Raw genomic sequence first — 13,372 nt, 5'->3', positions numbered from 1 at the left:
TTGATGTGGGGTCCTTTTCGAGAATATAAATATAGAAGAATAATCGAGTGCCTACACAAACCATCAATGGGATTCAGACCTGGTCCTGACATGGTGCCAAGTGTAGAGGAGATGGCAAGAATTGTGGGTGTCATAAAAAATATGCCGAATATTATTCATACATTAGTAGATGGGATGAAGATCGTGCATAGTGCCAGTGTCATCCATTCAGATTTGCATGTTAACAATATGGTATTGGACTTTACTAGAGATAGCACCCCTAGAATTGGTATCATAGATTGGGGTCTAATGCTTATTTCCAATATGATAATACCAGCCCTCAATTGGCAATGTGGGGGGGTAGATGATCCCATGCATATTATAGATGAGTGTAGACAAAAAGGAGCGTTGGAGAGGAAAAGAAGGCCATGGATTGCACCCAAGATCTATGACCCACTATGCCAGTCTGCATATGGTAAGGAGTCATATATGTATGCAATTGGTTGGCTCATCATCTGCCTCATTGAGTTTTGGTGCTTAGGCCAATGCTTGTGGTTACATAGGGAGCCAAGAGATGGTCCAAATAAAGAGATCATGCACTTAATAGAGTTAAAGGCAAGGGACCGCATGTAGATCTTGATGACTTTTCGAGGACGAAGTGTGGTGTTGATCCTACAAAGGCACAAAGACCACTCGTAGAGCTTGGCCCTATCGTAGCTCACCCTTACTAAATAATCCACATCTTGCAATCTCTTCCCATATTTTGTAAAAACATCTAATCTTGTTTTACTAGTCTCTATGACTCATGGATCCAAAGATGCCTCAAAACATATCATAATTTTTGTAAAACTCTATGGAATACAATTTGTAATTTGTACTATATATTGCCATCTCATGAGCATCATACTCCATCTCCATGCCATCACATAGAATGTAAATGCTTTATATGTTTGAGTAATATTTGTAAGGGTTGCTTCAAGCCATTTGACTCATATATGAAGTTTACTATTATTAATCATATCTTGATACTTAGATTTTAGATCCACGATCTTTCCACAATGCTTTCCACTTTATACTTTATAAAGATAGCACTTAAAAATATCATACTTTCTCCTTCAATTAAGATATGCTCCCATAAAAATCTTTTAATGTTGAATGCAGGTTTTACAATTGAAGAAGTGATTTTTCATTTGGATTTCATGGGAGCTTTTTACAAGATTCAAGTAATCTTCGATGATACTCAACATGAAAATTTAGGTCTTGTGAGACTAAGAAAATATGGATCCGAACATACCTTTGCTCAAATTCGTGAACAAATTGAAGGTGATGAGCTCATAGATGGGGCCTTTAACTTCATTGAGGATAATTATATTATTAAAAAGCGACAAGAGGAGTGGTGGACTCTTAGTGGTAATCTTCAAGTTTGCATCAAGAGGTGTGCTAGTGTGACAAATGAACCACGTTCTCCAAATAAGCGACAATGTTTAGAACAAGTTGTAGAGGATCAAAATCAAGCTTTAAGTAACCTCACTTCAAAGCTAAAAAGCAAATTGTAAAGTCCAAGCACTCTCGAGACTTGGAAATAAGAATGAAATAGAATAAGACTAAAGTTAAAACAATCAACAATCTCAAGGGATGATAGGTTTGAATTACACAGCAAAGATATCGATGGAGAATCTCGAGTTCGTGTTTGAATACAAGATTCTCCATCGATATCTTTGCTGTGTAATTCAAACCTATCATCCCTTGAGATTCTCCTTACTCGAGATCAAAATCAAGCTTTAAGTAACCTCACTTCAAAGCTAAAAAGCAAATTGTAAAGTCCAAGCACTCTCGAGACTTGGAAATAAGAATGAAATAGAATAAGACTAAAGTTAAAACAATCAACAATCTCAAGGGATGATAGGTTTGAATTACACAGCAAAGATATCGATGGAGAATCTCGAGTAAAGATATCGATGTAACTCTTGTATGGGAAGGGCTCAGTGCAAGGGAAGCATGCCGCATATACTTGTCGGGGTTTGATGGATACAAGTCTTTAGACCATGAGTGCGGGACTTCATGCATGATTAAAGTTGGAGAAGGAAAAGCAGGCTATGATGTAATTGTTGATGCTTTTGAGACTCATATCATTGGTGGTTATGCAATAGTCTTTATTGCAAATTCACTTCATGAAGCACTTTTGCACTTAGTTGTGGCTGCTCATTGCACATGCAATCAGTTTGATGCAAGTTTTATCCAAAGTCAATGGAGTGAAATCTCAACATTGTGGGGTGAGAAGCTTGCCTCGACAATAGGTCCTATTATTGGACATGCATCAGATGGAGATAGTCGACGAAGAAAACTAATGTTAGCTGATTATGTTCACAAACATGGCACCGAATACAAGATTGAATGGGATGGATGGCCTCTCTTAGCCAAATTATCAAATGGAGAGGTTTTGGGTCTACATAATCAAGATTTTATACATAATGGAAGAAATCTTGTCAATATTCTTGACAAACCAAAGCGTCAACTGGCTCTTGGTGATGTTTGGGTTACCTTGATATATGTTGACATTGTTTATGATTCCTTTTCAGTTGACAAGCATATGCTCAAGGAAGCTGATATAAGGCGAGATGATCGTCAAAATTGGGCTGCAACACAAAGAATGTGTAGTAGGCAAGTCCAATGGTGTTTGGGGGAGCTAGCAAATAATGGAAAACATAGAAAAGAGAGGAGCATGGTGGGAACACAAGCTTACCTTGAAATTGTAGGAGACTACATTGATATTTTCTTGTTTCCACACTTCACCTTGGTGGAGAGAGTCCATTTAGCAACGAAAGTGGCATTCTTTTTTCAAGTTTTGAGATCTTGGATTATGAAACATGCCACATATACATTGTCAAAAAAAAAAAATTAGTAAGGAGTCATTACTAGATGTACAACTCTCTTGCCACTTTGTTGTATTGCTCATAAAATATTTTAAAGACTTTCATTCAAATAAGATACTTCCAATACATTTGACTGGATTTGATGCAGTTGAAATCTTCTTCAGAAAAGTTGGGAGCATGGTTGGGCAAGAGCGCACTTATGATTTGATGGACATGCTACATCTACTTTATAAAGGAATACAAAATAAGTTTTTTGCAAATGCAAAAATGAATTATGTGGATTATTGTAGAATTTACGTGTGGGCTATAGAAATACAACATGTTTTTGCTTTTAATGTACCTACCTCCTTGAACTACAAATGAAGCGTGGCTTCATTGTGTTTCTTGAATTATGTATTGAGTAGCATTTATCTCTTGTCATCTCAGAGAGAGAGAGAGAGAGAGAGAGAGAGAGAGAGAGAGAGAGAGAGAGAGAAAGAGAGAGAGAGAGAGAGAGAGAGAGAGAGAGAGAGAGTGTGTGTGTGCATGTGTATGTATGTGCGGCAAATATCCCTTTGATCTAGAAAAGAGGAGTGGTGCACTACAAGATATAGGCCTTGTACTGACGTTAAAAGCGACGAAAATATTCATAAAGAAAATTTTCCCCATCGTTGCAAAAAACGTCATTATTGGCGATGCCATAGAACATTCAGTATTAGTGTCGTTATCAACATTGCTATTTGTATCGGTATCATACCGACGCAAATAGTGATGCTAATAACAACGCTTTGCGACGCTAATAGCGATGCGTGCAGTAAATTTGAGATGCCAATAGCAACTGTAATAGGGATTTTTTTTTGTGGCAGGGCAGTAAGCTGCCCTGCCACATATAGCACTATGAGCTTTATTTGGGCCATACAAAATAGTTTCAGTAATGTGTATGATGATCATGTAAATAAAGGCAAAGTCTACTTAAATCATAACACTGATACATGAAATAAATACATGATTGCATAATGAAAGTGGTATAATCATGGAAAGATACTACTACTATATAGAAAATGTCTACACAGATCACGTGACCAAAAAAGAAGAGTATGTGGGCTCCAGGGATCCAAGGGTGAGCTATAGATCCTCGCCATCCGAAACCTCGTCCCGCCGCAAAGGAGCATCTAACGGACTTTGCAAAAAAAGAAACAACTACACATCAGTCCACCATACAATAATGCATTTTAATTAAACTTAGTAACTATGGACAAGAAAGATGAGTGACTTACAGGGCTGCCGCGTCCATACAATCGATCGATCAATGTAGTAAGACCGTGTCTCTCTGCATATCGAGTCTCAAGGCTAGTGGGATTGCAGTTTGTAATGGAGTGCTGCAAAGAAAACAAGATACAATTGCTAGAAACACGATTGTCAGTACAAAGGATATTGCAAAAAAATAAGCAAGAAGAACAAAAGAAAAAATTAGAATATCTTCCAGATATGTCCTATGGCCGCTACTCCCAAGATGATGGACCACTCTGGCCTCTAGTCATGCCCTCGCCGCCTCGTGTTGCTATCTTCAACATCTTGGAGAATCTGTAGCCTCCTCCCTAAGGCGGCGCCAGTCGTTCGTGTCTAGCCACTTGGGCTTTGAAGCCCCACTCTTGAGTGCCTTGCATGTGTCCAATCATCTATGTGACATGTATGCATGCATGCACTCTATCATCCAGCCCATAGAAAACCTATCTATTGCGGCTGGTACTGGAAACTCCTCATGCAAGGATGCTACAATGTAGTCCTTGCTCCCCTCTGGTATGTTCTTCCAATGATCCGAGACGTTGTGCCGAAAAAATTATTGGCACAACTCTCTCATGCGAGCCATCACCCTTCTCCCCTTATCATTCATGATGATGGCTCTTGACCTATCATCTACAAGGTAGGCATACCCCTCTGGGGGAGGGGGGTATGCCTAAGATGGGTCCTCTCTTACATGCGACCATTCTCGTAGGCATATCCAGGAGACCCCTATACATCTGGTGTACCTATCGGGGTAGTATCTCTCGGAGTAGCACCCATAGGGATGCCACCTGTGGACAGCTCGGAGTGATTGGAATAGACGTCTCCATAGGTGTGACAAATCTCGGAGGTAACGCAGCTCCAGCAAAATGGCGAGATGGAGACACTGCGTCGGTACCTCCACAGCAACCACCTAAGCCACGCTCTCTCAAACCACCATGAGGGCGAGGATTAACACCTGTATCCCTAGTCGACCGCGGGCTCATTGCATCCAGATCTCTGCAGCATCCCCCTGAACCACTTCCTTTGTCTGGTCCACGTCGTGTCGACCTTGTCTGCTAGAAACCAAAGTATCAGAGTGCTGAAGTAGATCTAATAGAGCCACTTGATGGTGTCCGAGACAGCTCCTAGTCTACCATATCTCTGAATCTCGCCATCTCATCTGAAGACATACATGTGAAGATCTCCTGTAGCTCCTCGTTGCTCATCCCTCGAGTCATCGTGATGATCTAAATATCCACAAAGATCACCTGCACAGACAAAAATTGATGTTAGCATAATCAATATAAATCTTATGTACCCTTATAAGTGATTCGTCAACGAATTGAGTAGGTGGATGTTCCAAGTATGAAGTACCCTATGGTCCCATGTCAATCTCTTGACACAACTCTGCATACACTGGAAGGTTGATAAACATGTCACCACAAAAGAATGAGTCCACCTCATTCTCAAAGAATTCTTGGACTCCTATATTTCTATCATTGTTACCTGATGCTGGCTCCTCTACATGCTCCAAGCTTTCGGTGGCCTCCACCCCTTGCAATATCGACCCCTCTATTTGTATACTATCCTCATCTATTCTAGGAACATTGCTTTCAGCATATACTCTCGCACTTCAGGGAGATGAAGGTATAATGTACAACCATCGAGGTTTTCGGGGGTTTGGATAGAAAATTACCTATTCACAATCACGTACAAGAGAGATTTAACTATTGTGACATGTACCATGGCGTAATACAATTAAAAAACACATGAGTTCATGCACCAGTTCACAATGGGCTAGAAACACAAACGTGTCGTGCAAATCTGTCCAATTTTTTTCAGAATCTATTTCGAGAAATCCAAATGGACCTCGTCGAACTGTTACTCCAGCTCCTTCAAGTACCACTTTGAACCATTGCACATCGAATAGGATCATGGAGAATCTATGGTAATCCACCATGACAATACTTTGCAAGTTTTCAAAATACTCAATCTCATCTATAATCGTGTTTAGATCCTTTGCTCGTCGTCGGCTCTCTTGCTCTGACCTTGCCATGATACCACAATCTGTTGTGGAGTGCATTTTGTCAATACGCTCCACGCGGAAATGTCGTCTGTGCGATCACACTGCACTATATATTTTGTATTGCATATTGAAACACTCAATTAGTTATCACATATAAAATATAGATATGAAAAACCCTAAACACGTCATCACCTTTGGACTACATCCCCTCGAGAATTCCCACTCCTCGGTTGAGACCTCCGCCCCTTCGTGAGACACTATGGTCAAAGCTCCATGCAACCATCGCATTGACATAAACCATGGCATCTCCTCCATGCCCTCGGGATATTGAATTGATCTATGGCGCATACTACGTCAAAATTTAGATTGCGGTTCCTCTCGATCTTTCCTAGCTTGCTAGTACATAGCGAGCCACGTCTCCATAGAGGCATGGTGCAACATACAAAAGCGATTCACTTTCTCCTCCATTGCAACATCCATTCTTTTTTCTACCCCATTTCCAACCACCACATCTCTATAGATATACCTATAATCACATCACCTAAGGGCCCTCAAGTTGGGTAGGTCTTTACCCCCTATACCTTGCCCACTTCATAGACTCAAGGCATATCAAGGGTAGGGCATCTGAAGGCCATTGGCAGATCTGTCACCTTGAGCTTTGCACTACACCTTACCATGTACTAATTGGCTCCCCAAGTATGGGACAACACTCCAAGCTTGCTTGGGATTCAACCCATCTCCTAGTTACACTTTCACTTACAGGAGCATTCACAACAGAATAAGGCAACGTGCATACATCCTTAGGGAGTGTATATCATCGTCCTTCAGCGACCATAGCATACTGTTGTCTGAATCCGCCGTTGGTAGCCATTTTGAAATATGCACTAGCGCCTCAGACACCAACCAACCTTCAGCCATGCTACCTTCTGGTCGAGCTCGTTGTCACACAAAGCCTTTTAGGGTTTTCATAAAGCACTCCAAGAAGAACATCCATCGCATATGGACAGGTCTAGGAATCGCCACTTCATCTACAAGATGCACAAGAAGGTGGATTTGTATCGTGAGCATGCTGGTAGGCACGTATTTCTCAAAGAGACAGACCATCTCCACTACTCCTCGCCTTGTAGATTCAATAGAGGACGTCTTAATCTCCTTCTGTGAAATCCATTGCACTAAATTCGACAACCTGTAAATCGCCCCACGTATTTCTGGAGTAAGGCATCCTGCGATTGCGATCGGTAGTACAAACTGGCACTAACGAGGAAGCATTATGAACAACAACTACACTCCAAATAGAAAAATACATAGGTCACTTACAATCCATTCGTAGTACAAACTTGACGTATCTTATGCCAATCATGGGATTTTAGCCCTAATAATTGGTCGTCTTTAGAAAAAGCGGACCTGAGAGAACGCATCATACCCGTCAGAGTGCAGATAGACTTGACTATTTGCTTCACAATGCGCTCTTCTTTAGTGGAAAAAACCGAATGAGTGCGAGGTCCCATAGCGCCTCCATCTTGCCTATCTCCTTCAAATCCATTCATGCCCCTACAGTGCCTCTCTTTCCTATGATGTGCTCCCATAGCAAGCTATTCACATTCCTGAAAATATGCATGGGATCCAACAAGTGGTTGATATGTAAGTGGGTCCAATATGGCAACTGAGAACCATCGCATTTCATTTGGATGTGACTTCGTGTGGACCATTTTCAACTCGTACCAGCTTTGGGCATTTATACATGTTGGAGGTTGTCCAAGAAAACCTTCCCTGAGTTCATGACCCTCTGGCAAGAAAACAGTGTGTCCTTGATATACCATCGTCTTCATGGTTCGTGACCTTCGAGAGTCTAACTATGGCCCACACAATGGACATGCATGATAACCTGAGGTAACCAGACCTATCCCAACACCTCTATCTAGTGAATACAAACTTGAACGAGCTATGATAGATATTACCAATGAGAAGGAAAGCCTACTTACCTAAGCACTCTCCGAATCCCGGAAAGTCATGCATGGTCCACATGAGAATGGCTCGAATATTGGCGGATCGTCGATCATCCGCTTACTTATATCTTGCACGGTGACCCTCTCCTCCCACAAAATCTTAAGCTCATCAACTAATGGACGAAGATACACGTCTATATTTTTGACTTTATAGCGGCCGAGAATGAGCAAGCTAAGGATGAGATGTCCTTTCTTCGTAGAAAGCCATGGAGGGATATTGTAGTTGACAAGGACTATAGGCCACACATTGTAAGAAGTTGAGTGGAGACCGAATGGATTCACGCCATCCATAGCAAGACCAAGCCGAAGATTCCTTGGCTCTTGGGCAAAGCCTGGGAAGGTAGAGTCAATGTGGCTCCATGCGCGTGAATCCGCTGATATTCGTTGAACTCCATCTGTGGACCTATTCTGTGCATGCCACATTGTCAAGCTCGCCATGCCACATACGAAACATGTGGTTTATGCAGGGGATAAGCGGAAAGTGTCTAAGAACTTTTTGAGGGATGGTTTTCCCTTGCAAGTCCTATCGATACCTGTGAGCACCACACTTTGGACATATCTCCATAGTCTCGTATTCTCCTCGAAATAGTATGCAATCATTGATACATGCATGGATGCTGTTGTAGTCCATGCCAAGCTTTCGTAAAACATGTCGTGCATCATCATGAGACTCAGGCATGGTATTTGCAAGTGGTAATATATGGTACTTCACTAACCTGAAAAAAAATCATAAAACACCTTGAAAAAGCACAAATGTTTTTAATGATAGTGCCGAAAAGAAATCAACAAACCGTATGTACAAGATACCTGATCAACTCGATCACACTCGCATCGCTCCACCCGTATTTTGCTTGCACACTTAGGAGTGCAAGCTGTGTCTTCAGGTGAGATACTCGGCCCCCATCATATAATGGTATGGATGCTTCCTCTCTAAGCAGATCAGAAGTCTCGACATCCATGGGCATCAATGCATTGATCATTGCCTCCATCTCACGCTCCAAGATTGTAGGTAAGTTTGGAAGGCTGCATGTCTCCCCTGGTATTGACGGTATAGATTGGGTAGTACCTTCTAAGTGATGGATTGGCTCAGGCATTCTATCCATCGTACGCCCACAAACTCTTCTAACTAGCCGCAAAGAATTCACTCCTCCTTGGGACGAGATGTCACCTCCCTGGATAGAAAATTTTCCAGCCACACCCAATGTTTTTGTATATGGTATTCAATTATCTTATGAATACAATGCATAATTGATATACACTTTTCTTACCATTTGGTCAAAATCTGAGATCGCCTGATCAATGATCTTAGATTGAAACTCACTGAAACGTCGTACGTGTTCTATAGACAATGGATGTTTTCGTCTAATTTCCAGCTTACATTGAGAGCAAGGACATGGGACACACTGATTAAGATACGCCTCGCAATCTTGAACATCATGACCTTCATCGTTTTCCATTTGGTCTACGTTATGACAAACAATTTGTTTTTGTTATCATTCTTTTTTTCTTTCTTAAATTGTTTGAGAATGGATTTCTTCTCTTGTAACGCAACAAAATTAACGTATGCAAAGTCTCCACCCACCCACAAATTAACGTATGTCGGAGTGTTTCCCATCTCGTGGTATTGTACCATACCTCACCACTACTCTCTCTTTGTTTTTTATCCATTCATTCTCTTCTCTCCTTCCATCTCTCTCTCTTTTTCTCTTTCTTTATTATGTTGTATGTTTATTCCCTCTCTCTCGTTCCTTCTTCCTTTTTCTCTTCCTCTCACTCTCTCATTTCCTTTAACAAAACATCTATCTCTCTCTACTACCAATTTCCTTTAACAAAACATATCTCTCTCTCTACCACTACCACTACCACTACCACTACAATAAACAAGAAAAGAATAAACAACAACAATAACTACTACTACTACTACGACTACGACTACGACTACGACTACTACTACTACTACTACTACTACTACTACTACTACTACTACTACTACTACTACTACTACTACTACTACTACTACTACTACTACTACTACTACTACTACTACTACTACTACTACTACTACTACTACTACTACTACTACTACTACTACTACTACTACTACTACTACTACTACTACTACTACTACTACTACTACTACTACTACTACTACTACTACTACTACTACTACTACAAATAAGAAAAGAAGAAAAACTACTACTACTGCCACTACTACAACAACAACAACAACAAACAAGAAAACCACCACCACCACCACCACTACTACTACGACAAACCACTACCACTACAATAAACAAGAAAATAAGAAAAAAAAGACAACAAGAACAACTACTACTACAACAACAACAAATAAGAAAAGAAGAAAAAACTACTACTACTACTACTACAACAAAAAACAAGAAAACTAAAAAACAATAAACAAGAAAAGAAAAAAAACTACTATTACTACAACAACAACAAACAAGAAAACTACTATTATTACTACTAGTACTACTACTACAATCATGACTATGACCACAACTATGACTACCACAACAACAACAAACAAGAAAAGAAGAAATTAAACAACAAATACTACTATCACTACCACTACCACTACTACTACTACGACTACACAACAATAACAAACAAGAAAATAAGAAATTAAACAATAACTACTACTACCACTACCGCTACCACTACCACTACTGCTACCGCTACCATTACAACTACCACTACCACAACTACTACTACTGCTACGACTACCACAACAACAACAAACAAGAAAAAAAGAAAAGAAGAAATAAAACAACAATAACAATTACAACAACCTCTCCCTTTCTCTCTCTCCCTCCCTTTCTCTCTCTCTCTCTCTCTCTCTCTCTCTCTCCCTCCCTTCCTCCCTCTCCCTCTCTTTCTCTCTTTCCCTATTATGTTTAATGTTTTCTCCCTCTCTCTCTCGTTCCTTATTTTCTTTTCTCTCTTCCTCTCTCTCTCTCTCTCATTTTCTCTCTTTCTCTCTCAATACACATAATTTTTAACAAAACAAGTAAAAGAAAAGGAGAAAAAACAAAAACAAAGCAAGAGGGAACAATACACTCACCGCAAAGGCCTGAGGATGGATTCGGCGGCTCCTCTTCGCGATGGCGGCTCCTCTTTGCCCTCCATGAACTTCCTCCTCTTCTTTGCAAACGGCGGCGGCAACGGTGAGAAGCTTTCCTTCTCCCTCTTTCTCTCTTTCTCTCCCTCTCCCTCTCAAATGCAAGATGGAGTTCGCTCTCCCTTTCGCTCTCTCTTTCGTTCGTTCACGTAAATAATGTGCTCGGATTTCGGCCTGCATTTTTTCATCTGAGCACCATCACTATTTGCGTCACATTTGTGAGGCAAATAGCGATGCCGCTATTTTGTGTCGGAAAGCACCGTCGCTATGCCTCCGTATCCTTGTAGTGGTGGAGATGATATTTTGAGATGAACTAGATACAACATATATAATTATATACCTTGCTACAGCCCTACTACCACCATAATAGTGCAACATCAAGATCAATGTTGCAATGTAAGAGAGCCCAAAGATAGTAATAGGATGGTCAAAGTATTTAGTTTTGTGATATTTTATTAAAGACCTCTAAGACTAACTCTGGGCTAGTCTAGCTTCCTAGTAATTGTGCATCATAGCTTTAGGCAATGCTAGCCATAAAGATACTAATGCGAATGCCCTCTTTTAACTAGTTATGGGTTGAGAATTGCATGCTCTAGTTATATACTTGATGTCTCTATCTAGAAATTATTTTAAAATCTTACTTTTATTAATAAAAATTTGACATCTATATTTGTATGTCCTATATTACAATGATATTTTCATACTCACTAGAACTACTAAGAAATTTTATGAAACCATTGGGATTTATAAATATTGCTAAAAAGTCACATAAGGGCCAATAAAATTTACAAAATAGGTTACATAGGGATATATAAAACATGCCTTGAACACACGTGATGCCTAGGATTTATACATAGTAACTTACCCGAGAATAGGGGTGAGTGGGTGCTTCCTATTCTCCCTATTATCATGTCTTTGACATATATTACATCTCTTGACATATGCAAATACATCTTGGAAAATGGATGGCTACCAATATCTGGCTCTCAAAGCTTTCCATGCAATCAACCGTCTAGCAAAGTGTCCTCCACAAGTGGAGTCATGATATTTTTCCAAGATTTAAAAAACCTAATCAGGCATGACATATTAGCGATAAACATCATCAACCCTTACCGATATAGTGTTTCCACAATCAAGAAAAATTTCAATACTTGCTGCCTAATTTTCCTCTTTTCAGCCTTCAAAAAAGAAACTCCACCCTCTTGTGTGATAGATAGTGAGTTATGGCAGTATCCTAGGATGGAATGGAGGCTATATTGATTTTGAACAGACCCTCAAGGTCACTACCTTCAACCAAGAATTCATTTGGCTCCTCGATATCCACAAGACATTCAATGATGCCCTATGATTTCGGCAACTTACTCCTAACTTCATAGTCAAAAACTCTTGTAAAGCGATCTGTCACCACTAGGCGGTTAGGTGGCTACAACCAAAGACCATCCTAAGGCACAATTTTTCCATGTAGTTATAATTAATCTTGGACACCTCCAATCAGCAACTAATAAACACAATCGAATGGTACTATTTCTCCTCCCAAATTTGGGCCAAACAATAATTGATACTATATATTGTAGTTGCTTTTCGGTTATCGAGGCAACTAATCACTTAGTCTTTTTTATTTTCCGAATGACAAGTTAGCATATGTCATGCAAGTGACAAAGTAGAGGGAAATTTATCAAAATTTATAGTTTGAAAGTATTATAGTTTGACATGCCATTGTTGTCCTACACATTCATGCACCATAGCATCTACGGCTTCCTACTTAGCTTATCTATCAATTTAAAAATAAGTTTTCAGCATTCTAAGCCAAAACCAAGTTGTTTGACTTGTCAAAAAATAAAGAATTTACCATAAATTTTCAATTCTACTTTTATCATATTTCATAGTAGAAAATGTTAACACTTGTACCATGTAACATCATGAGAACATATTTTAAATTTGGAATTCAAGTGAAAGAGTGACCAAGACCCACAAAAGAGGTTTTAGATGCAAAATGAAAAAATTACAGATCAGGGAGCTGGAGTTTACCTAGATGCATTTCGATGCAAAGAATCCAATGCAAGTGTCCCTTCATCAATCAGAGTTTGTTTGACCCCCCATTTAA

At 39.9% G+C, this 13,372-nt stretch overlaps 1 protein-coding gene across 1 annotated transcript; it reads left to right on the top strand.

The window, feature by feature from the left end:
* The first annotated feature begins 2,041 nt into the window (after window positions 1–2,041).
* On the top strand, window positions 2,042–2,881 carry LOC148011270 (uncharacterized). The gene has a single exon (XM_087670338.1). The coding sequence runs from the start codon at window positions 2,045–2,047 to the stop codon at window positions 2,879–2,881; it is 837 nt and encodes a 278-aa protein (XP_087526464.1). The 5' UTR covers window positions 2,042–2,044.
* The last annotated feature ends 10,491 nt before the right edge of the window (window positions 2,882–13,372 follow it).

This window comes from Lygodium microphyllum, chromosome 28, assembly GCF_053477565.2.
Source record: "Lygodium microphyllum isolate KBCC chromosome 28, Lygodium_microphyllum_v1.1.10, whole genome shotgun sequence".
Classification (NCBI taxonomy): Eukaryota; Viridiplantae; Streptophyta; class Polypodiopsida; order Schizaeales; family Lygodiaceae; genus Lygodium; species Lygodium microphyllum.
This window is presented reverse-complemented; position numbering and strand designations above follow the sequence as displayed.